At 35.4% G+C, this 27,010-nt stretch overlaps 1 protein-coding gene across 2 annotated transcripts in view; it reads right to left on the reverse strand.

The window, feature by feature from the left end:
* ATP9B (ATPase phospholipid transporting 9B (putative)) overlaps positions 1 to 27,010 on the reverse strand; it is a 154,092-nt gene that overhangs the window by 120,912 nt on the left and 6,170 nt on the right. For both annotated transcript variants that reach the window (XM_058820428.1, XM_058820422.1), the window contains exons 2-5: positions 16,990 to 17,163; positions 7,878 to 8,028; positions 4,271 to 4,384; positions 574 to 682 (exon numbers count right to left, since the gene is read on the reverse strand). In XM_058820428.1, coding sequence (XP_058676411.1) covers positions 574 to 682; positions 4,271 to 4,384; positions 7,878 to 8,028; positions 16,990 to 17,163 — 548 coding nt within the window. The remainder of the gene's footprint in view (positions 1 to 573; positions 683 to 4,270; positions 4,385 to 7,877; positions 8,029 to 16,989; positions 17,164 to 27,010) is intronic.

Here is a 27,010-nt window from a genome sequence, read left to right on the forward strand (position 1 = left end):
ATAACTGATTTCTCCTTTCGTTAAAGAAAACTGACTGCTCCACATTGCATAATCAAACATTTCAAATTACATGCAAAAATTCAAATTAATATTTTTAATATCAAAGCTGACTCTCAATATACCTTCCTTTTCTTAGGCACAAATATATCCACCAAACTTGAAAACCTCCAGGGTATTTTAATTAGTTTAATTATTTACTACTCCCTTTTTTCCTATATGTGCTTGATACATAGTTGACAATGTTGTTGAGTTACTGTTCAGCATCAATTTCAGAGGTAAACTGCACTTTGAAGTCAGGGTACTAAACAGAAGAATTTTAAAAAATATATACACTTATATATATACACCTTTCTTTGACAAACAACCAAATATTTAATAAAATTCCTGAATAGACCAAATTTAACAATCATATTTGTCTAAGGAAAATCACTTACTTTATTTAGTTGAATGTAAGTTTCATACTGAGCATTACAGCTTGAAATTATCAGTTATTTCTTTGAACTGAAAACCTGCAAATGTATATTTAAGAAAAAGATGAAATATTTTAAGGATTTATAAAATGGTGTTGCTAACCTCGTACTGTCAGCTTGCTGTACAACTGTGAGTTCATTTCTTTGTCTCTCTTGTAACGTCGAAATTCATCAACAGCCTCCCGTACCACTGTGACCGTCAAAACAAATCCCTGTTAAAGATACAATTATGCAGCTCAGAATTCTCAGTGCAAGAATGGAAATAGACATGTAGCAACACTACACAGAGTAAGAACATGTGTTTAGAACATTTACTTTTTTTTTTAAATTTGGACTTGAGTCATTTATTCAATAAGTTAAAATAGTATCTTGGTTTAGTCCAGGAAAAACAAAATCATACTTGCACATTGTACAAATATAATTAGAGTAACTATCTGTCCAAATACACACAATTTAGACAGCATTTTGAAATACAAAAAAGGAAGATGCTTTGGATTACTTAAAGATAGCCTTTATAGTTTCAATAAGTTTATTTCCTTATCATCCACAAACTTTGAGGCTTTACCAAAAACATTTAAAAAGCCTCCAATTCTAATGCTGAAAAATTGCCTTTTTCCTAATACAGAGAAAAAGATAAATAGATGGCTAGTTCTATAATTTTACATTTAAATGTAGCTATTTAGCAACGCATCACAAATATGGACAAAGGAAAAGGGGATTTGTTCCGAAAAACTAAGTGTCTAAATGCTTTGGCTGCTCCTTTCACAGACAATGCTGCTGCAGCTTCTACTGGAAGTGCACAGAGGTGCTTCACTCAACTGTGATAATCTCTGGCTAGAAAGGGTGGTAAGCTAAAAAACACAACAATTCAGGGATAAGCACATACATTTTCTCTCTACCTCTCTAAACCTCCTCATATCAGATCTTCTGGCTTAGACCCAGCACTTGAGGTTTTCACCATCAATGAAAGAGAAAGAAAATTTTTACCAGTAAAAGGACCTTTCATTATTATGAATAAGGTGGACACAAAATTCAAATCCAGCAACAAATAAGATTCTACATTATCTATCTAGCTTCAGACAGCCACCACTACTTTATAGAAGAAAATTTATGCCATTAGACTTCTCTTGCAGAAGTCCACAGTTTGCCAAACTTCCCCTAATGTCCCAGAAACATGAAAGGAGTGAAGGTGTAGAGTTTTCCTAAAAGTGTTGATTAAAAAAGGGTTGACTACAGATTTTATCAATGTTTTGCAATTCCAAACCAAAGTGCCAAGACCTATCCAGCTGTGACCTTATAGTTAAACACTACTTATTTGTTCAAGTTTACATTGGCTACAATTATAGTGGAACTACATAGAACAAAAAATGGCCCATGCAAAAAGCATCCTCTTTTTACTCCCCAGGGCATAATAAATGAAAAAAAATCAGATTTTCTCCTTTTCTGACAGCAGTATTTTCATATATTTTGGCAATATAGATATTTCAGCTGCATAAAAAGGGCACTCCTGAAGCACTTTAAAACGTATTTTTCATTTGCACACACATTGCTACTAGACAGTAATCAAGACACAGAATGCAAGGTGCTACTTGCAAGAATTTCTTTTAGCAGCCTCTTGCTCAGCAGCTGAGTACAGCCGACTATGTCTATGAGGAACAATTTAAGAAAGACACTTGTCTTTCTACTCATTTGCTCAAAGGGAGCCAATATTCCTTCAAAGGAGAGCTGAAATTGTGAAGCCAGTTTAACAAGGGAACCTGTCATCTTTCTTTAACTATAAGCAGGTAAGTATCTTTCATGTACTGCCTACAATCAAACCTGTATGCTTTAAAACCTTTTGTATGCTGGAGTGGAAATGAGAAGTCCATTCCCTAAAGCAGTTGAAAACAAATTACCAAAATAGTCTTGTTTTAAAAACTTTGAGGCTTGATATAACTGTATCTGTGTTGTAAAAATCTGTTGAAGTAAACCAAAGGCAAAAAAAATCCTAAACAAAACAACCCACAAAATCCACATACACCATCAAAAACCCCCAAAACAGTTCTAGAATAGTCAGCTTCTAGTCATTTGGATTTATGTATCAGGGCAAACAATTTCCTTTAAAATTTTAAGAGAAAATACAAGTCATAGCTATTTCTGTGATAATTACTGAAGATTTATCAGTAGTTACCCGCCCTTCAAAAAAACCTAAACTTATCTGTTAAGAAGCAAAAGCAGACCAGTGGATCAGAATTAAATGTTTTCTATTTTCCTCATAGATGCTTAGCTTTGTTCAACATTCAATTGTTGCCTTTTACCTGGAGGTTGATTATTAGCAGAAAAGTTATTAAAGTAGAAACAAGTGAGTTTAGCAAAAAAAACCATACTAGGTACTAGTATTTTTAAGCTATATGTGAAAACTGGGATGCATAATTCAAAATACCTTTGAATAAGACAAACATTTATACAGAACAGGTCACTGGTGTTCACAAAACACAGTATTTTCTCCCTTCTTTGAGCAGGATAGAAATGAGCTGAGACGCTAAGGGTTTACAGGGGTTTTTTCCTTACTATCCCACTCATGTATAGTGCTGCAGACAGCACAGCATGGTGAACAGAGCAACTTCCAGACAAGGCTGACTTCTGTCTTTTCTTACTGTGTCAGTGACAAAGACTTGTAAATATCCATTTAAAATCCCACTTTTGAACAAGCTTTCTGTCTTAAAAGTGTTTTTTTGTTGCAGAAGAAGCAAAATTCTGGGAAGAGAGGTGGGAAGAACATCCAGGATGGTCTCTCCATTTATCCATAGTTAGTAGGACACATGTTGCAACAATTAAAACAATGAAATCAATCCAGAATATTTACTCTATTGACTCGTTAAGAACGACCTTTACTCAAGCAGTCAGCATGTCACAGTTCCTCTTGAATACTACTGAGAATAAATGCTACTAAAAAATACCAATTAAAAAAAAAAGTTTAAAACGTTAGGCATTAGCACTTCCTGCCTTTAAATCTAGTGTGAAGGGACTGGGAAGAAGATGAAAGAAAAGGTAATGATCTGATTACAAATAAGAAAATAATTCCAAATCATGTCAATACAACTGGCAGACTACCAAAAGGGCCTCCTCTGAAGAGAATTCAGTTTGCAAACCATAGGAAATCTGAGTCAGAAGCAAGTGGTTTGAAAAGTTTCCCAAGAAAATACTGCAGAGACCTCAATAATAAAAGATATATCAAAAGAAAGCCAGTGCAACTGGCAGGATGATCAATTAGGAGAAGTATGTTTAATTAATAACTTATTTTCAAGGCACAATTTCCTCCTGATTTATCCACGGCTTAAAATATTTGATCTCAATTTTTGTGAGAAAAGGTTGTGATCAAAACTGATACAGAAGGAATGCAAAAAAATTATGCTAACAATTCTGACCTTGTCTGAAAACACAGAATAGTCACCAAATTACAATCAATGGAAAGATATTTAACACACAAATTACCTATGTTACCCTGTAAGTTTCTTTAGTAGCTGGAGATTTTTTTGCTGGCTGGTTTTGTTAAACTCTCAAGTCAGCAGGCAGAATGGAGCATTACACACTGACACTAGCCGGTTAACAAAAATGACCTTGCCTGTGGGGCAGAGGCATAGCAGGCAAATGGAAGGGAAGGCTGTCAAACAACAGCTTTCAAATAAGCATTTTACTTCTGTTATGTTCTTTGACCACTGTAGTTTACCAGCTGTAGGTTTATGCAATGTACATAGACATGAACCTTTCATTGACATTAAAACCCCCAAATTTCTAGTTAATAATATTTTTCTGTTTACCAGAGGAGCCCAGTACGTGTACAGGTAGCCTATTTTCAGTGCTGGTACAAACTGTGAGCAGGACACGATGAGAAAATAGAGATTCAAGAAAAACTTGAACTGTTCATATAAAACCTAAAATGAAAAAGAAAGTAGATAAATGTCTTAAAATTTCCATTCATAATAAACATAAAGTATACTTTTTCATTATAGGAAATATAAAAGCATTAAATGTCATACTGTTATAGACAGCATTATTACCATACTTATATAGCACAATATATTATATATCATCACACACTACTACATTAATTTAATATTACACTGCTATTTTTATACTGCTATTTTTGTTGAGAAAAATCCATTGATAGTATTGCCTCTTTTCACTCTAAAAAAGCAATTTACTAAATTTGGGGTATTTTGAAAACCGGACTATGTATCAAGATCACTGTGGAAAGATTTAAATATAGGTATTAAGATATACTTACTACTAAATCAAAGATTTGGTGTAAACTCAGAGCTAATTATCCAACTTTTAAGTGAAGCCACAGTAGACTTATCACAGAATACATTGTTCTCATACTCCAAAGCAATGTCAGATGCAGAGATTCCTTTGGTAATTAAAAGCACCACTTCAGCAAGCACACATTCTCAAGATTGTTTTGGTTGTAATTACAATGCTAAGAACATAATTCATTTTATAGAATTTTGAACCTTCAAAGTCTTCACATATTTCCTCAGTAAGCCAGGGTAATATGGCACCTCCAGCAGCATTAAGAGAAGCAGCTACTGAGCTTGGAACACTTAAGAAAACAAACAACCAATTATCTAAAAGACAGAACTTTCAAAACAGATCAAAAAGCCACATTCAGAGATTGTCTCCATCTTCTAATCTTAAAATTCAGTTAATATTACAATGACTTTTGCATAAAAATTAAAGTTATTTGACTCATATTTATTCCTCTTACCAGTCCAACATTAGTACTTAATTATGTAAAAACCTAGATGCTAGGAAAAAATATTCAGGAAAGTTCAAAGTCTCATTCTGGCAGGGACGATGCAGTACTGGTACCTCAAAGCTGCCAGTTCAGCTAGAGACTACCTTAACAGCCTCCAAACATAAGAATTTTTTTCAGAGCACGGAATGCTATTTCATGACTTACCAATAAAACTGTAAAGATAAAAAATTGACATCTAAAGTTGTCAGAAAGGTCAGAGCCTTCTTCCAAAACGAAAGTATTTCAGGCTGAACCTGTGCCTTATATTGATCCTGATGAAGTTCATATACTCATTTCTGCTAGTGTGTTTAACTATTTACAAAAACTTGAGACACTCAAAGAAAAGTCCTGACAGTACTTCAGGAGGCGCAAATCTTGTAGGAGAAGGTGGAAGTTAAAAAACACCTTCCTACAAATCTTTTGAATCTTGGCAGACCACTGACAGTTCATTCAATACAAAGCTAAGCACTTCAGTCCAGTTAAGCAAATTGAAAAGTCTCCAACGACATAAAACTAATGAAACTAATGCCTTGAAGTTCAGGAGAGGTATCTTCAAAACCCACCCATCACAGAAGATATGTTTTATGGAAACACATGCAAAATTCCTAAGCAGCTGTATCACGATGTATATGAAACTGTAAACAGAAATTGAACAGACTGGTATAAAGGGAGAAGAAGCAAGTATTTTATGTAATGTTCAGAAATCAGGTGATATTTTGGAAATGTCACAGCTCTTTTAGCCAGCAAGTAAAATTCTGTTAATCTAAGCATTATTTTAAGTTTGTATTTAGGTATGAAATCATTGAATATCACTCATTGCCAGCCTCAATGTTTAAAAAACCATAGAAGAGAATACAAAATTTCACATGATGAAAATTTCAACCAGAGACAACCACTGGAGTCAATATTTACTGTTTATTTATATTTATCAATATTTTTGGGTTTGGAACCAATACAGTGATGTTCCCTACAAATAACTTCCAGTAAACCAGCATAAAAAAAGACAGCTACACAATATTTTAATAAATATTAATATTTTAATAAAATATAATATTTAATAAAATATTTTAATAAAAATCTTACTTTATATCTAAAATTAAAATTTGAAAACATTTCATTTTCACCAACTATTGGGTCTTACATTTAGGATCTCACTTCATTTTGAAGTAACTATTGTTTTCAAATACTAGCACCAAATTAAAAATCTGACTTGACCTATTGGATAAAACCAAGATTTTTAAAAGAAAAGAAGAAACATTCTCTCTCATAATAAGGAATTGCAAACTACGTCTGATCCCTATAAGGAATGTGAATCTGGTTCACAACTTGTAATCCACACTGCAGATTTCGAGTTGCAATAATCAATGGCTCGCTATATGTTTAATGAATTTTGTGACCTTTAGGAAAGCATATGTGGCTTAACCAATTTCAGTGTATTTAATAATTTAAACTATGGAAGAAAACATTTACTTTGTCCAATAATGATGAGAATATTTTATCCACATGTGATAAGTGACATTTTATTTTCCTGACAGGAGATCAGTCTTAATTACAAGGCCATTAATTTTTTGTTGTTCTTTTAATAAGGAAATGCATTACCAAACACCTGCCAGTCTTTGGACTAAAGAGGCCAGAAGAATAGAATCAATACTCTTATAAATCAGCATGATCACTTAAATAAAAAACTTAACACAAAGCGTTCAATGTATTCAAACACAATTTTTGCTATGGGACGCATCAATTTTTGCTATGGGACACAGGACTCTTGGATGGTATTTTTAAAAATATGACTAAAAGTGTAATACTAAAATTTATCATATCACACTAGGATACATTTTTAGATGCAACTGCTTAAGTTTCAAAAATTGCTTCTCTGTTGCTAAATTCCATTATAACAACACTTTTTAAAAAACTATGAACTAGACAAAACTGTAATGTCTCTTTTATCTTCATAAACACAGTATATAGTACAAGCCAAAAATTGATATTAAAGCACAATATGGCTTTGTAGGAAAAAAGTGACAAAACAAATTTTCATTCCACAACAAAAGTATTTGCTGAAGAACTGCACTCAAAGTCAAAAATACCTGCAAAAAGACGGCAATAACACATGCAACTCTGAAAAGTATTAAATTAGCCCTACTTGCAATACAAATTGAAGATGTTAGTTGTTTTTGTCCTTTAAGAGCTGTCCATTTTGGAATTCATTATTTATTATACTTTCAATGGCAAGGAGTATGAGAAAAGATCCATGGGAATAAATTGAAATTTTCAGCTATTTACTTCTCAATTGAAGTCAATCCTTTGCATGCAGAACTGTTTCTTTTTTAAAAAGGATTACAAATTTCTAATGCTGAATAGAAGTGCAAAGAAACTCATCTCAAATTTCAAAAGCTTCACTGAATTCCAACCACTGAAACTGTAATTAAGTACATATCCCTTCAAAAACCAAACAATTTAACAAAAATGCAACCTTGCTCTCAAATGTTAACTTTCATTGAAATCATTGAGACAAATACAGAAAGAAAAAGAAGAACTTGGGCAAATAAAATTATCTTTTTGTGGAATAGTCAAAAAACACTACAGAACATAGAGTCAGTACACCATCAGAAAATGCTTAGTGGCCTTACCCCAGGTATAAAGGTAAAGATGTTGTACTTTTGATTTTTTATAGCATTTTTGGGGTATTTTTCTTCACACTTTTCAGGACACCCAAGCCACACTGTGCGAGCCTTCAGGTCTTTCTTTCTTCGACAAATGTTTATGAGCCAATCAGAACAACTGAAAAGAGAGACAATTGTTTATTTTAAAACTAAAAATGTACTATACAAGATCACAATTTCCAAACCTGGAGCTGCTGAAGGCAAATATCTAAGAAAAACAGGTTAAAAAAATGTTTGCCATCTCTATATAAGCAAGCATGATGTCAGCTTCTAATATTTAGGGCATTTCAGAGTACTGAACTCACCCAGACATACACATATATAAACACTTACACATTCTTTGCAGAAAATCCCAATACACTAATGAGAAGTTTCACTACACAATACCCTGATACAGGTCCAAAAAATTCTAGTTAATAAGATTCTGCATCATGCCTTTTAGTCCTTTTGCTAAACTCTCTATCTTGGATTACCAACATTCAGATTATGCTAACGATTCAACAGGAAATAAGGCTTCTGTTTCATACAATTCAAAAGATTTCAGCAGCTTTGGATACAATTACCACATAATTTGCAAATCTTCAGTTTCCTCCATACCACTTCTAATGCCATAGTATCAAATATTAAAAAAAAAAAAACAAACAAAAAAAATCCTAACCAAACCTAACAAACAAAACAAGAAAACCATTCAAAACAAGCCCACTACATAAATGCAGATTGCACAATGATCTGCAATGAAGGAACTTCAATTCACAGAAGAAAGGAACAGCACCCTTGCCTAAGCAGTTTACAAATCGACTGAAGAATTTTAAACCATGAGCAGTGAGATAGAGAAGAGCTCACAGCGACATTTGAACAATTGCATTTTGGACAAGGATACAGGAATGGTGGGAAGGGGTCACAAGGAGGAACAGAAGCTGGCAAATGGAATGATGCCTCTGAGGCTCAACAGAATATTTACTAACAGTCATAAAACAAGGAACAAACATGGAAGTGACTCAACTCACATAACGCAATAAGCTTAAGTACTTGCTAGTACTATCTACAGAGGCAGAAAGACTATCCAGAGACCATTTGCAAAGAAAAGCGGGTTTGCTGTACATCGCATATTCTTGATTTACAATCTCATACATTAAAGGAGAATTTATCTGTATTTACTTGTTAATACAGTGAGGAGGTGCCTCAGTCATGTTGAGAGTCTGTTTTAGGCAAGTGAATCAGGAATACCGAGCAGACAGGCCTTCTGTGCTCTTCACCTACTGCTGTTGACTGAGCTGATAACAGCAGATTTCAGCTACATCAGCTAGTGATGTTGACATGAGAAACAATTTCTAGTGAGGTTTTTGAATATACTGGCAATATTTTTGATGCAGCAAAAAGAAAACAAATGTTAGGAAATTCTTACAAATTTTATTCACACCAACAGGAAGAATTTGGCTGAGAACAAAAGAGAAATTTAAAATCCAATCACCTCAGCACTGTTTACTGGATTCATTCTTATAGTCAACCTACTCATTTGTATTTGTACACACCTGTAAGAAAACAGAAGTCACAACCAACAATGACATGTCAAGAACAATCTCTAAAATTGAACTAATTTCACTCTAAGAAGCAATTGCACTACTGCTTGAGTGCATGTCTTCCATGGACTCCTGGGGCTTTGAGCACCCTCATCCAGTGGGAGATGCCCATGCCCATGCCAGGGAGACTGGAATAGATGATCTTTAAAGGTTCCTTTCAACTGATATCATTCTATGATTCTGTCTCTAATAAAATTTAACTCTCAAGAGATTTAGCATAAGAAAAGTAAAGCAACATATTCTTGGAACTGATGCAGTTGGAAAAATCATAATTGCAGAGTAGCTTACATAAAACCAAAGTAATTTCAGTGAAGATCTCTAAAGCTTTATTTAGAACTCAGTGGGTAATTGACTGTTGAATATTTCATTTCTCAGACCACAAAAAAACTAGAAGAGAGAGGGGTAGATGCAAAGAGCAGATCAGAGTTCAAGGCTGTCTTGACAGATTAAAAAAACTAAAAAACTATCTGGAAGAACAGAATGCAGTTGAACAGGTACAACTGCAACACAATTTACAGAGAAATAGCTAACTACACAAACACAGAACCAGGAAATGCTCCAGAACCAGGTGGTAGCTCAGTTACTACATGAGAATGTTATACACGTGCAAATCTGTTCAGTGTGGACAAGAATGCTTGTAGCAAGTCATGAATGTATTCCTTTCTCTCAGTTGTGCTAGCATGATCTCAGTTGGCTTACAGGACCATTCTGAATACCAAATTTCAACAGGCCTACTGGGAAAACAGAGACCACACACAAGAGCAAGAAAACAATTACAGGTCTAGAAAGCAGGGACAGCTGACTATTAGATACACCAAAGAAACAGAGCTGTTCACAGAAGGCTGAGTGTGGACCTAATACGGTTTCAAGTATGTAAGAACCTGCTGCAAAGAGGAAAGGGACCATTATTCTCTAGGTCCACCACCATTAACTAATGACAGACCCTCAACTGTTAGCAAATCAATAAGCAGAGTGGGCACAACATGGACAGATATTGAGTAAACTCTTTTAACGAGAGGGGTGGAGGAGACACTTAAGGAGGATGGAATTTCTGCAGATCTCTAAGATGTGGCTAGATCAAACATCAGTGGTAGATAAAATTCATTCTGTACAGGCAAGGAATCAGCTGGAAACCTCCTAAGGTCCCTTCCTAGTCTGTTTATTCACAATTACAGAATCATGAAACACACAAATACTGCAGGGAAGGACAGCTGATAGTTAGCTTACATTGCCACAATGCCTATTGAAGTGTTCTTGTGTGTAGTCTACAGAACCCCATGCTTATTACAAATTAATTTTGCCAAAGAATGCAATTCAAAGTTTTTTGGTTCTTTTTAAGGAAAATTAAAGGATATGCCAATAGCAAAGTTATTCATAGCAACAATAACTTTGTTATGTAAATACCACTACATCAATACTCACAAGCTGACCTTTAAAATACTTCAATTTTAAATGCTGGATTCTTAAGATTTTCTCCTGGATTCTTAAGATTTTCTCCCCAAAATTCCCCCTATGGGATAGACGTAAACATGCATTTTATTTTTGCTAAAAAAATTAAATGTCCTTTCATCAGCTTCTCCCAGTCACTTTAAAATAGTGACAAAGAATTATTCTATCACAAAAATTGTAACAGTGTTAATTCAACTTTCAAAATTTAGCCCTGTTATTTAGTAACATACAAACGAGAAATATTATTACTTAAACTTGTCCTTAAAGCAAAATAAATAGCAGTCTTTCCTTTTCATGATTCCACAATCAGTTTAATGGCTGTGAACAGACCCTGCTGCTGCCAAAATGTCCAGTACCTCCCTCCCCCCCAAAACAAAGGTGTGGATTCTCGCTCCTTCTCTTGTGCTGGCACAAATATTCATGTAACTGCATGGGAAATCTGGGCCTGCAAATCAATCCAGCTGTAAACTAATGCAGAATAAAAGAGGATTATTTTCAGTTATATCCATCCCCAATCCTTAAAAATCTAAAAAACTGTAAAAATAGTTGAAACAATGCAGGTGATATATTTGTACCAGAAGGCAGAATGATTTCACTCAGTGCCAACTTGATAAAACTGCTCATGGCATTAAAGCTTTAAACTTGTTATTTTCCAGGGTAGGGATGTGGAGACAGAAGACACAGATTAGTTATATAGTGAGAAGTGTAAGGACAGATCTATAGGAAAAAAGTTTCAAGGAAAGCAACTTTTTCCTGAAGAAAGTGAGCTAGCATCACAGATCTGCCTACAGTCCTGTAGACAGAAATTCCCTGACAATCTTTGAAATCCAGCATTGTTCAATCAGTTTTTGAATTTGAACTGCAAACAGATGGAATATTTGATTAGGCACAGTCTCTTTTGTAGAATCATTTCCTCAGACACTAAGGACTTCTCTACTGCTAAAATTAAACATTCACCTAAAACAACATAATTACGCTGCCTTCCTTGCCACAGAGTCTCCCCTCCTTGAAACTACTTATTTTGTTACGGACCAACAGACACCATCATGACCATCAGTTTAGCAAATGCCAAAAAGTACAAACACAAGAGTCACGTCTGACCGGGAAACAACTGCAATACCTTTGATAAAATGTTTGACTGACACAGAGCTAACAGTCAAGTTTTCAGATGTGAGAAGTCACAGACGATGAAAATATTACAGGTTATGCCTAAATCAATATTGTCATGGTTCAGATGAGCTTTACTACCATAGAAATAAGTTAGATTCTGCTATTTACAGTCTCAGCAGCAATTACTGCTTTATCACAGAAAGAATACAAGGTGGACATGCTGGCCTCCAAAATCCTAATCAATTTATATTAATTTTAAAAAATTAACACCTATGAAGTCTACCCAAAATTTTTGTAACTCAGATTATCACCATCCAACACATTTCTAATATGTTCTTCAACTAACATTCTCCAATACAGAACATTTTTTTGAGCAAGGGTACAGACCCTTTCAAAGGCTTTCTGTACCCAGTAAATTTGTATGATAAATGAGAGTAGCATTCTTGGAGCTTCAAATAGCCTAGAAACATAACATAACATGCAGCATGACTGACACACGCTTCAGATTTTTCTGAACTCTTATGTAAAACCACATGTAATGCTAGGGATTCAGCAATAAAAAAATATAAGGTGCATCTTTATTTACAGATTTAAGTCTGTATTTCAAATGGCCTTGCCTAGAAAATTCAACACGTGCACAGAAATTCTTTTCCTCAAGCTAGTTGCAAGCTTTGTTCTCTGTGTCAACATAACAGACTATATGTATGAAAAATAACCAAATTTATAAAAACTTCAAGGCATATCTACAAAATAGCATTTTACTAGCCTGCTTTCTAATGTATTATTTTAATGTGGAGGAACAATAACCACTGTCTTCATATTAATAACCAATACCATATTAAAACTAAAAATAGCAACAAAAACCCACCAACCAAAAAAACTCACTACCAACAAACCAAAACCTGAAGTAATTGTTAAATAAGAACCCTTAACTTTTTCATAAATAGAGCGTATCTCTACAAGTCAAAAGCTAAAGTAAAAGTCTCAACTGACTCTGCAGCTCTAATAATAAAGGCTTTTTTTTTCTCTCTCTTTTCATTACTTTTATCCTACGAGCTTAACTGCCAGTATCTTTCACAAAACAGCATTTTCATCAGAATGGAAAGATAATATAAAAGCTCTATATTGTCTGCAAGGGTCAGCTTTTCCTTATTAGGTTTTAAGTAGCAGAAACTAGTTCTGCAAAGAAAACATACTGTAATTATTGTACTCAACAGGTAGCTTCAGTAATCAGGCCAAAAGCAACACAGTGGTCATGTCATTCTCAAAAGATCAGCATTTTCCCATGCTTCTGCATAACAAATGCGTTGCAGATTAATTGAAAGCGTACAGGCCATCTTAGAGCCCAAATTAATCCGAGCATTTGATATCCCCTTCACTTCATATGGAAATGCCATTCAATGGCACCATTTCATAGGGACAAAGTGTTTTTTGATAACAAGTGGAATGTAAATCTCATGAGAAAGAAATCAATCCAGCCCAAAGAACTCCAGAGTATTGATCTATGTGCATTATAATTTCACAAGCTTGAAGAGAATTTGTAAGTTAAAGGGGAAATGATTACAACCACAAAACAGCTGCTATATCACAAAGTTTTTCTTTTAACTGTGCTATGAAAGCAAGAAATAAGCAGTTTCTGAAGTTAAAAGTTATATTGGTTGAATTAATTCTTCAGTTTGTTCAAAATCTAAGACAACATTTTATTTAATTATGATGTTTTTCTTTCAAATGGAAAAACTCTTTAAAGAGCTGAAGATTTGTAAATAAAGTTCACACCATTCAGATCTGATCAACAAGTCCATTGTCTAAACTGAAGTTAAAAGCTGTATAAAAAATTTTTACGAAATCTTTTTTCAAGTACACAGAACTTTGTCAAACCTTCCATACTTGCTTCTGCAAAGCAGGTGGAACTTTTTAGACTAAAGAGTAACAGTTTGTGATATAGCAACAAAAATCTATAGAACACAAAATTCTAAAGCTGCAAAGTAAGAGATGGAAAACTTCCTCTCACAAAAATGAGATTAATCCTCACAATGCAAGACAGACCAAAACCCTACTGAGTATGGGGGTTTTTGTTTGTTTGCAACATGTAAAGTGATTTTGAACACAAACACAAGACTCACTGAGAATCCAAAAGAAATCAGGGGCCCCTTGAGCTTGGCTCCAGAATAATGCCTAGTCTTTTATTGTGTTCATCTTTCTGACACAACTTTGAAAAATTTACAATTTCATTTAAAGCACAAAAAGAAATTCTAGATGTTGAAGCAGAGATTTCACCCTCACCCAGATGCAGGTATGAAGTACTGATTTCCATAAAAATAGGGTGAAAATTTATGTTCTGTTTAACCAAACAGGTCTCAGACTGCTTTAATCATACATTACACTTAAAAGAACCCTGTTTGTCTTCTAGAAAAAAGTTTCATTTGTTCCTTTAACATGAATACACTAATACACACAAAAATTGTTTTCTAACATGATCCTCTCCATTTCAAGAGTGAAGGCATCAACACACAATTGATTCTCAAACCAACACTTCACACCACATAAAAACACTGTAACTAATTCTACTACACAGAGTAAGTAAATACTGCATGTGTGACAATACAGTAGCCTCCAAGTTTCCCGCATGATTTTTTGCATGATTCTAGGTAATTTTATCAACTGCAAATTGACATTTCAAAAACTCAACTACTTTGGGCCCCAGTAAAAATTTGTAAAGTGCTATTATCATGAGAAACCATTAGAAAGTGTAACTTACACCAACTGCACATCCCTGATTTTTATCAATTACAAAGCCTCAACAATGCTCTCTGCCCAGATGAAATCTCCCTACTACAATGACAGGTATTTATACACTCAGAAATTCTCATCCAAGAGGAGGTTTCTATCCAGCCTAACTGGACCAGTAGATAAGATACCATAGGATTCACCTCCCTTCCACATCTTTTTCCCGACTTTATCTAAGCAGGCATCTGCAGTTTTCCTATGGGAGTATCCTCTATCTCCTAATATCCAACTGAAGTTTCAATCTTCTGCTAGAATCTGATGCTCATTTTTTCATTATTTTTTCCATGAAAAAGGAAAATTATCTGCTATGATGTTCTATTTTAGAGAACACTAATGTGTGCCTGCAAGTATAAATGCAAGTCCAAATGGACTCTTTACTGTGTCCAAATTTTGTTGAGGAAAACAGCAAAGCAGAAGTCATACTCCCCTAAAGCTTCTTTCTTAGTGAAGACGTTCCTTTTCACACACCTATATTAGCAGCAAAGTATGTATAGAGCACAGCAAAAAAAAAAAAAAAAAAAAAAAAAAACCAAAAAACCAAAAAACAAAAACAACCAACCCCCCCCCCAAAAAAAAACAAAAAAAAACCCACAAAAAATAAATCAGAAAAAAAGAATCCATAGTGCAATTTACTTTCTCTTTTCCTTCTCAAAAATCCATCATAAATATGACTCAAGTAATTTAAAGAACAGGTTTGAAAGTTTCTAGGCTTGAAAGCTAAGATGTACCTCTCAATTTTAAAAAGCAAGCAAGCAAGCAGGAACATGAAATTTTGCAATCTTCAGCACTAATGACCATTTCTTGTGACATTCTCTTACAATTTTTAATTAATTCCAATATAAACTCACCTTGCAATTGCCTGTCTCTATCCAAACACTGTAAATTCCATGCCAGGGTGCAGTCTTTACTGATCTGCTTGTCTTCATCAAACTTACAGCAATATAACCACAGTAACTAATAATCACTAATACTTACAGAGCTGAATTCACATAAAAGTATATTGTTTGAAAGGTATCTAAACTTTAAGACATGTCCAAAAGATTAACAACTTCTTTAAATACTTATAAATGTTTTTTAACAGCTAAAATATAGGCCTGTACCAGAAACACTGCTTCCAAAACCCATTAACATATACAAACACTACTTCTGTAAACTTTTCTACCTTCCTTCCTTCTACCTTCCAAACACTTAACATCTATAATAAAATTGATAAACCATGAGGTTTTGTTAAATCATTATATAAAACAGGAATCAACACAGATCATGTTTTTTAAATCTTTCTAACAATTATTTTAAAAAACTGAAGGTGTAGAAACACAACTTTGCTTAGGTAAAACAACAGGCCTCTTAATGCACCATGAAAATCAGCTGTGAAGACTTCTATCTAAATCTGTTTTAAAAACATCTGCCAAAGAAAACATTTGCATTTTAAATTCACTAAAAATGCTTCACTCACTTCACTTTACTCATTGTCAGATTTTATCACTCCAAATTACAGAAAAAGGAAGATCCTTAATAATCCTAACAGCAATTTCACTACTTGGAAGTTATGTTAAAAATTCGTTGGAAAATTAATATTCCAAGGTATTTGCATACAGTAGAGTTTGGCACAGAAAGTTTTTAAGAAAGAACCAAATCACAAGAGCTAATTCCAGTTATAACTCACTCCAAGACCACCAGTTAAATTTATATTTTAACCATTAAAGTTGAAGGGTTGACTAATCATTAGTTGATGAATTTGCTTTTTCCTTACAGTAACATCAATAAATGGATATATATTGTAAACTTAATGCACTAATATCTGCAAAAGTAAAAAATTTAACCCCTCTACCCTAATGTAGCTTTGAGTGAAGTGAGAACCAGGATTGCATGCTAAATTATGGACCTCAGATTAATACAAATTTAGCTCATGATCCCTCTTGCAAGGCAGCAAGGCAGACAGGAGAAGCACAACAAACAGCATCAGCCCTTCAGAACTGCTTTTAACAGCTGGCAGTGTCATAGTAAGAAAAATGCAGGCAAATAAATAAATAAAATATTCACAACAAGCAAATTATTCTGTGTTCTGTACTCTGCACATATCACACAATATAAAGTTAGCATTTATTTAATTTTTTTTTAACTTTAATTAGAAGTAGTAGTGTGTGACAAACCTAGTGCAAAGGAACTTCCAGCCGCCACAGATAAACCATTCTAAGCCTCTTCTTCTCTGAGAAATTCTGGCTCTTGGTAAAGTATGGTAATCACTCTCATCATTTTCAAAGCCTTCTTCTGACATCATAAGTGGCATTTCATCCAAATGAGAGGACTCATCTTCCGCTTGGTACCTGGCAAAATGAGATAAAAGCACTACATAAATAGTGAGTACATCACTTTTTCTTACTGGTAATTTCCTAAACTAACCAAGTTAATTTTTTGCCTTATGGAATTTCATATTTTCATCTAAGTATCTCCTGCATTTTTGTTAACACATTATTAAGGTTTTAGTAAAAATTGTGTAATACAGCAGAAAGCCTGCAATCATTGTCAATCATAGTATAAATAATTCTAGGGAAATTCTTAATTTTTATATAACATGTGCATACAAAGTTGCAACTTCCTACTTTTCCAAGGATTCTTTGTAAGATTTTGTTAGGTAGAAGTTACTTTGCAAAGCTTATAGCAAACACAAGTGACTGAGTTTTGACGGAAGTACAGACTTTATATTTCCACTGTGCTTTTTCAACCTGCTTTCCTGACGTATTTTCTTGTGTGTGCAGGCCTTTGAGCCTCACTTTCTACACCACTCATCAGTATCTTGGTTTTAATTATGAAAACATTATAGTTTAATTCTTACAATTCTACACAAAAACATTCAGTGAGCCAAGAAGATTTGCCTGTGGGACCTGATGCCTTAAGAGGCTACCTAGAACAGAGGCTAGGCAGTGTTAAATGAATAAAGGAGGTATTTATTAAAAAGGCCTTCAAAGGGTACACCTTGGGCTGTACAAGAGCCCAGCCAAGGCTACATCCAACATTGATGACAGGTCACATGTTTTCACACTTTTATAAGCTTTGGTCCATTTACATATTGGGGTTAATTGCCCAGTTACAGCTTCAGGTTATGACGTCCCATCCTCCCATGCTCCTCAATTTGCTGTTGTTTACACTTTTTGGGCCTTAAGCTGCAGTGGCATCCTTGGTTCTTGGGCTGGAAAAGGATTCTTTTGTCTAACTAAACTGTGAAGAGAACTTGCTAACACTTTATATGAAATTCAGAGTTATATACTAATGCAGCACAGAATCTGGAACATATGGCAGGTAAAACTTAAGGCATCAGACCCATGGAAACATTGGACTAACAATGGTCCTTTCCTTCCCAGAAACTATTACCCATTATCTCAATTTTACACATGTGGAATGCTTTTTAAGCTAAGACAAAACACTGGAATATTCAGTAAGAAAATTCCTCTAAGTGCATGTAAATTGACTAACTTACTCCTTTTATACCTTAGGGAGGATGATTGAAAGAAGATGCACTGTTACTCAGAATTAGGAAGTTTAATTTTTATGAAACTATATTTAAAGTCATCTCTTACAAGGTGAATCCTGGGACTGTGTCATTTTCTCCCCAGCAAGCTAATCCCAAACCATTTAAAAATAGTAATTAACAAAACTAGAAATTCATTCCCTGTACATGACTGAGTAGATGGAGTGCATGGTGCTCTGCCTAGGGATGGATGAGGAGGCAACTGAGAGCTTCTGGATTAAGAACAAAGAGAGAACAGGTAAAGGCAACATTTTAGCAGGTGTCTTCTAGAGACCACCTGAACAGGAAATGCATGCAGGTGAAGCCCTTTACAGAAAAGAGCAGCTTCACATTCTCAAGCCCTGGTCTTCATGGAGAACCTCTGCCACCCTGGTATCTGCTGGAGGAGCAACACAAAAGGACATAGGCAATCCTGGAGGGACCTGCAGCACTTTGATAACACCTTCCTCCTCTAATTACTCTGGAGGAAGCCCATGAGACAAGATGCTCTGCTGAACCTCATACTCACCAAGCAAGGAGGAACTCACTGGGGATGGGAAGGTCAACACAGCCTTGACTGCAGTAACCATAAGATGGCAAAGTTCAAGGCCCTGAGAGCAGGGGGGAAAGTAGCAAGCAGCTCATAACCCTGGAATTCAGAATGGATTCAGCCACTTCAAGAAGTGCTTGAAAGAGTCCCATGGAATAAGGTCTTAGGGAGAAGAGGGACCCAAAAAAGCTGGCTAGTACTCAAGGATCACCTACTCCAAATTCAAGAGATTCCCATCCAATGGGATGGCTCTGACTGGACAAACAAGGAGCTGTTCAAACCCAAGCACAAAACAGAAGTGCACAGAGGGTAGAAAAAAGACAGGTAACCTGGGGAAATACAAAAACATTGTCCAAGCTTCCAAGGACAAAGCTAGGACAGCTATAGCCAAATGTAATTGAATCCAGCCAGGGAAGTCAGAGACAAGAAGTTTTAAGTACATAGGTGAGATAAGGAAGACTAGGGAAAATGGGGTCTCATTGAATAACACAGGGGATATGGTTACACAGGACATGGAAAAGGCTGAGGTGCTGGATGCCTTTGCTTCAGTCTTGATTAGCAACACTGACTTTCAGGATTCCCACGTCTAAGAGAACAGGAAAAAAGCCTAAAGCAAGGAAGATGAGTGAGGAAACACTTAAGCAAACTGAATACTTATATATATATATTTATTTCATATAGTGTAATATTGCATATATAATAAAGTAATTATAATATGTAATAAAATATGTATTATATATTAGTAATATTCTATTATATATATTTGCATGTACAAATATAAAAAAGCTTTTGGGCCCTGATGGGATGCACCCACAAGTGCGGAGGAACCTGTCAGATGTCATTGCAAAGTCACTTCCAATAATCTTGGATAAATCATGGCAATTGGGTAAGTGAATAAAGATTGGAGGAAATCAAATGCCTCTCCTCCTTTCCAAGAAGGAGGACCCAGGGAACCTGCCCTTAGCTTTCAGTCTCATCACAATCCCTGGAAGAGTGGTTCATCTTTAGAAATCTTTTCCAAAAAAGGACAAGAAAATTATGAGGAGTAGTCAAGCATGGCTTCACCAAAGGGATGTCCTACTTGACCAACCTGATAAACTACTAAGATTGAATAGCTGACCTGGTAGATGAGGGAAGAGCAGTGGATAGTGTCTGCTTGAACTTCAGTAAGGGCTTAGACACTGTCTCCTATAAAACTCTTGTAGGCAAGCTGCTCCTGCAGTAGCTGGATGAGCAAACAGTGAGATGAATTGAATTCTGTTGTAATGGCCAGGTCCAGATGGTGGTCAGTGGCACAAAGTCTAGTTGGATGTCAGTATACTAGGACAGTGTACCCCAGAGATCCATACTGGCTTAGTCTTGTTTAACATCTTCATTGATGATGTGGAAGATGGGGAAAAATACATCCTTAGCAAGTTTGCAGATGACACAAAACTGGAAGGAATGACAACACACCGGATGAACATGCCACTATCCAGTGCAAATTTGAGTGGCTGGAGAAACAGATTGATTAGAACCTCAGGAAGCTCAGCAAGAAGAATTACTAAGTTTTCACCTGAACAACCTCACTCATCACTACATGTTGGGGGCCACTCCAGGGAAGGAGCCTGGCAGCAAAGAATTTGGAGATCCTGGCGGACGGCAGCGCCATGCCCTCGCTGCAAAGACAGGTACTGGGCTGCATCAGGCAAAGTGCTGCCAGCACATCAGGGGAGGAGATTCTTCCCCTCAGCTCAGCACTGGGGAGGCCACACCTGGAGCAGTGTGTCCAGTGCAAGAGAGACATGGCCATGCTGAATAGAGTCCAATGAAGGGCCATGAGGATGATGAAGGGACTGAAGCATCTCTCCTACAAGGAAAGAATGAGATAGGTGGGACTGCTCAGCCTGGAGAAGACAAGGTACAAGCAGGATCTTATTAATGTCTATGAACCTGAAGGGAGGTTGCAAAGATGAATGAGCCAGGCTGTCTTCAGTGGTGCCCAGTCACAGGACTAGAGGTAATGGGCTCAAACTGAAACACAGAAGGTGCCACCTCAACATCAGGAAACACTTTTAACTTGAAGATGACTGAGCATAGGCATGAGCTGTCCAGGAAGATTGTGGCATCTCCACCCTTTGAGACATGTAAAACCTGTCTGGACATGATCCTGAGCAAGCAGCTGTAGGTGGCCATGCTTAAGCAGGAGGGAGTTCTGCTGGCAGAACAACACCCTGAACAGTATTCAGTCAAATACAGGGTTTTTTTTTTTTAAAGCAATATTAAAACCACAAGGGGTAAGCATTAAAAAGCTTGCATTTTTTCAACTCACTATATATCTAATACAAAAACCTGAAACCATTTCTATTCCTCTTAGATTTTCTATGTTGAGCCTTATTGTATACAAGAATATATATTAAAGCAGTTACTAACTTTTTTGGATGCCAGGAAAGGGAGGAAGGGAAGCAAGAGACTGAATATTAGATTTCTATTGGAAAGGTACACCACATACTTTACACTGGCTATACAATAAATTGGTATCAATACAGTTAAAAAGTAAACTCTAATAGGGAAAGGGAACAAGAGTTAGACACTCCCTCTTTTCTTTGGCAGGTGATGCCCAGATTTCTGCACTGCCTTGGAATCACTTGGCATGGAACACCATTAAGGGATGTGTTCAGACCACATTAGAAAATATTGCATAACTAGGAGTAATAATAAACAAACATCTCCTGTACACCATTGCAAGTCAAGTGAGTATTGGAGCCTTTAGTACATTAGGCTTTATGACAAGAAATCTTCATCAATGTTTCAAACAGTGTAAAAGCACTGCCACACTGCAGAAAACACAACCAAAGTTTCACAATAAAATACACTGTGCTAATATTAAAAGCTAGGAGTTTCCAGAAAGTTATGTGAGAATATAGCATGGAAAATGCTTTCCAAATTATTGTTAAGAGCATGTACTTAAAAAAAAAAGTTTAAAAACAAACATGAGAAAACTTGGTCTTCACAATGATGTTTGCAAAAAGCTGCATCTGTTGTTTAGTTTAATATGACAATTTAGAAATATATTTTCTATTATTATTATTAATAATGGACATTAAGAAAAACATTATACAAAAAAATCTCTTCACAAAACACAGCAGTTATTACAGGTTAAGATCCATATTATACCAAATTACATTGATCTCTCAGATCAACACTAGGTAATAAAACCACTGCGTAGTAAAAACTCAAGATATTACTTTATTCTTAGACTTCCAATAAGACAGGCCTGTGTTTAAACATACTCCTGTCCAATGCTTTTACAATCTTTTCTAATTAAATTTGTAAATTACATTATCATGGTTTTAATAGAGAGCTTTATGTAGCTTTGTGTTTTGCTCTTGGACAACTAATTAATGATGTATTTTAACACCACCCAGTGCGATCACAGTCTGACAGCTGAAATTGAGAGTACAAGATATCACAAAGTAACACATCCGTTTTAGTTCCTACAAAGTTAACAAGTGTCTGGCTTGGAAAATAGTATCTCTTATAAACAACAGTAACACAGTAAACAGAGTAAAATCTTTCATGAAGAAACACATGAATGCAAGAGAATCATGGGAGAGATTTGATGGAGAAAAATTCATAGATATGCCTAATGTTAAAATCTATTTTGTTAATGTGGTAATATTTGTGGAATACATTGATCTTCTAATCATAATTTCTTTAAGATTTGTTTACCATTATATTAAAGACAAGACAAGGGGTTTTTTTTCCCTACAATTGATATCCACATTTGCACTTTCAAATATGGAGCTTCACCAAGTAGTGAAGATAATGAGCATAAGCACCATCATGTTTGGTAAGCCTGACTTCAAAATACAGCCTGCGAACTGGCAAGCAATTTATTCTGTTTCAAAAGCAATTTTGCTATTGTGTTGGAAAATTGTACTTCAGTATTTAAAACCAGTAAGATAATGAATAATGGATTTTTCATAACTAGGATGAGAACAAAAATCTTTGTGTCTTTGTTACCTAGTATTTTGCTGCACTTAATTGCTTGAAGTGCTGATTTTCCTTGAGTGACAAATCAATTAAGTATAATCCTAGAAACTTGTATTAAAACAGGGAAGCACTGAAAGCAACATGAATAAAGAAGCCAGAGTGGAGACATCAAAACTCTCAGCACGACTGCTACTAAATCAGGTATGAAGAAAACTATCTTGACAAAATATGGTTTCCTAAGAAAAAAGGAACATTAATATTAAACAACTTTCCACAAAATCTGACTACTATTAGGAATCTCATTGAACAGATAAACAAAGTCATGTACAATAAATACTTTTAAGTGAAATTTTGATATAAATATCTGCTGTGAAAATGATGCCTCAAGTCACATGTACTTACGTCATTCCACTTTGATGGCTGTTTGCCAGAGGAGATGCAGATGCAGAGTTTCATAGGTACCATAATGTGTAATGAAAGACATTTTAAGTTATTTAAATCTACCTTGGTTACCTATTCAGGTCCATAATAATTTCTATGTTTTCTGCCAGCTTTCCATTACTCTAAAGGAGCAATATCCAAGGGTGCAGCAGGAAGGTGCAAGACACAGGGCAATTGTGACTGCATGCTTTTCTGGTTTTACTCACTCAACAAATGTAGAAGCAGTATTTATGAAGAGGGTTGTTTTATCTGCTTGATCAAAAGACTCGGGCAGGAATATAAGCACTGTGTCAGATCCTGCATAAATATCTGTTCCTCATCACCTATCAGTTTTGCTATAGATGATCATCCACAAGAAGGAAAACAAAGTTGATGCTTTAAAGCAGTATTTCTCAAACCTAGTGAGGGAGGAAAAAAGGAATGCATGGTCATGAGTCTATGAATGAATTGGAACCAGGAGATGGCTGTGGGATGCAGAGTAGCATGGAAGAGAGGCTGCAGCAGAAAGTCTTGAGCAAAAAAGCTGAGAAACACTAGCTGAGCTACTGCCACCCAATGCTGTGACCATGTTACATCCTGCTGAGAGCTGGTGATTTGGCTGAGTGGCTGCCACAGGACTCCCTCTGCTTCCCATCACGGGCACAGGACGAGTGACCTGCGCAATCTCTGTCACTCATACCCTATCCTGCTCTACCTCCAACCTATGTGAACACTTTCCCAGTCCGAGGATAATGGAGGAATCTGCCAAATTGTAGAGAAGCATCAGTAAAAAAAAATGAAGAAAGTGACAGGCATTTCCATATGAAGAGCAAAAATTGTTTCTTAAAGGATGAACCACCAAATCAACAACTGCTGTAGACTGCCTGTATCACTGACAAAACTGCCCAGATCACATCCTATAATGAAGAAAAAATTCCCAGGAAACTGCAGCTGCACAGATTTTATTTAGCAAGGCACATTCATTCATAACCATGTTTATAGCTAAACAACGTAGTTTCATATAACTCTTCTTAAACAAATAACCACTGTATCCATAAAACAAATTGCTTTGCTAGAAAGTTACCCAAGAAAAATCAAGTTACAAATAATTATTTTCCTCAAATATTACCCTGCATTTCTAAGAATTAAAAATTACATTTTTATTCGAATTTCAAACACCTCTATGCTTCACACAGCAGTAAATTCTGTTAATCTACAAAGCAATCGTGCTATTCATATATTACAAGAGAAGTTGAAAACGGAAAAATCTTCTACAGCTAAATGCATGAAATTTAAAGAATTTTCTTTGACCTCTTCCCAAAAAACACAGAAAAGGTATTTCTAAAGTTTTTAAAATTGATTAGAACTTGCTGTTCTATGTTCATATTCAGCTTCAGCTGTGCCTCTAATGCGAGTATAACACCCTAATCTGTGTTTCTTGGGAAGTCTCTGAACACAGGTCCTGACCTGAAAAAAAAGAATCAGACACTCACACAAAATACTACTATTACAAATTTTTATGGAGTAACCACAATTAATACTAACAGCTTTTAAGGATGCTGGATATTTGTAGAGCAGAACATTTACATCCAGGCTCTTTTAAAAACAGTACAATATTCTTGCCATAGTGCATGTTTATCCACTGAACAACAAAATATAAGGAAAAAGTACTTCTACTGCATGCAGGCAAGTTTATCACGGTGTCACTGAGATGAGTAAGACCAAACTCTGCAATAAGACCAAATAAATCTTTGCCTTCCTGCCCCAAATGATACAGAGAGATAATAGGGAAAACCACAAGGCAGCATTGTTGAACTACTACTACTACTACAAAATTAAACAACAACAACAACCAACCAAGAAACAACAACAAAAAACCCCCACCACAAAAGCAAACAAACAAAAAACCAAGCTAAACAAAAAAAACAACCCAAACAAACAAAAACCTGATATCTTCAGCCTTGCAGAACTAAGGGAAAATCCCTTACATCTGTTCAGATAAAGGTCTACAAGCATAATAGAAACTTATTACCACAGCAGCTCCCTTCCATCAGTAGCTTTTAAAAAATTGCTTAAAACAGATACTAAAACAACAGGTTCCACCAGAGAAAAATCAAATATTCTGAATGGTATTTGCCTTCTCTTTCTCCTACATCACTCTTTCTTACTAGAACCACATAGAGAAGAAGCAAATTGAGAAGACATGTAATGGAGCCTCCATGATAAAAGGCACCCATCCTTATTACCCCTTGCTCACCTTACAAAGCGCTATGCATACCTTAACACAAGACCTTTTTCAACCCATGACAAGATGAGTGAGTCTCTTGTATTTAACAAATAGATACCAGAAATACCTAAGTACACAGTAGGACCTCAGGAAACATCATCTACATTCAGCAGAACCCTTTTTTAATTAGTAGGGTATGTCATTGATCAGAACAACAGGGCCATTTTATCACTGTCACTGGGTATTGTTATTGACATTGTAGCCCAATCAATTGTTATCCCTCTCTCTTCTTAGCATGCCCAAGCAATACAAATCACTGTATTTAGATACTATAGGTACAAAACAGGAAGGCATGCAAAAATAATAGCTTAAACATGCAGTCACTTGTGCTTCTGCAAACAATAGTAACACCTAAAATAGTTATTTGAAGTTCTCAAACTTTTTTTCTGCCCAATGATTAAAACACTTCAGATCAGGATAGTTACTGTAAGAATAACTGCGCCAAAATTTATGACTTTCTGTAAACCTATCTTGGTATGAAAGACCATTACTAGTGAACAGAAAAACATAAAGACAACACTTTCCAAATGCACAGTTTACATAATATCAAATTAAAGAACTGCAATTAAAAATCACTTTTTTACCAAAATCACCTAAGGTTTGTATGTCATCTAAATTTGTGTCTGCAGATAAAATATGACAAACTGCTTCTCAGGTATGGCGCCAATGAAAATCTTATTGTTCGTAAAATTATTTTACAGTTGCTAACGTCAATAACTTAATATGCATGCCATATGGTTACCTGCATCACTAAATCATTAAACTTTGCTCTGAAAAGTAAAAGCCCCAGAACCTAACAATGACAACACACACTGCATAAAAGGTCTGAAAATATTCACATACAGCGACACTATTTTTCAAGACTTATATATCAAACTCCTAGGACCTTTGTTCCAGGCATAAGTTTCAGAATCTGCACCTATCCTAAATAAGGTGTCAGTTCCAACCAGCAGGATTAGCCTATAAATACAGTCTTTAGCAGAGGAAAAAAAAAAAAAAACACATAAAAAAATCCAAGCAAACAAACAAAAAGTCCAGGAATGGGAATACATGAACTACTGCTTTTTTCTAAAAACTAGAGAACTAGTTTCTCCATAACTTGAGATCTTGAAAACAGACCCAACTCAACCACTGTTACACAAATACAGCACCCCAAGTACAAAGCTGCCACACAAACAGCCTTGTTGGAAGAATCAAAATTCAGAGATGAGATCTAAGACTAAGCCTAAAAGTCACTGAGTGGCATAGTTAAAAATGACAGGGATGAACTGTCGCAGACATTTTTCACAGAAATCCTTTCTTTCAGATTTCTGCATCTTCTGGGAAGCAGAAGAAGAATGTAAACAATTGTTATCAGCTGCTGTAGAATGCAATAAGATGCACCTGTGATTGGTTCATGTTCTATGTGTTTATAATTAAGGGCCAATCACAGGA

This window comes from Ammospiza caudacuta, chromosome 1 (genome assembly GCF_027887145.1).
Source record: "Ammospiza caudacuta isolate bAmmCau1 chromosome 1, bAmmCau1.pri, whole genome shotgun sequence".
In the NCBI taxonomy this organism is placed as follows: domain Eukaryota; kingdom Metazoa; phylum Chordata; class Aves; order Passeriformes; family Passerellidae; genus Ammospiza; species Ammospiza caudacuta.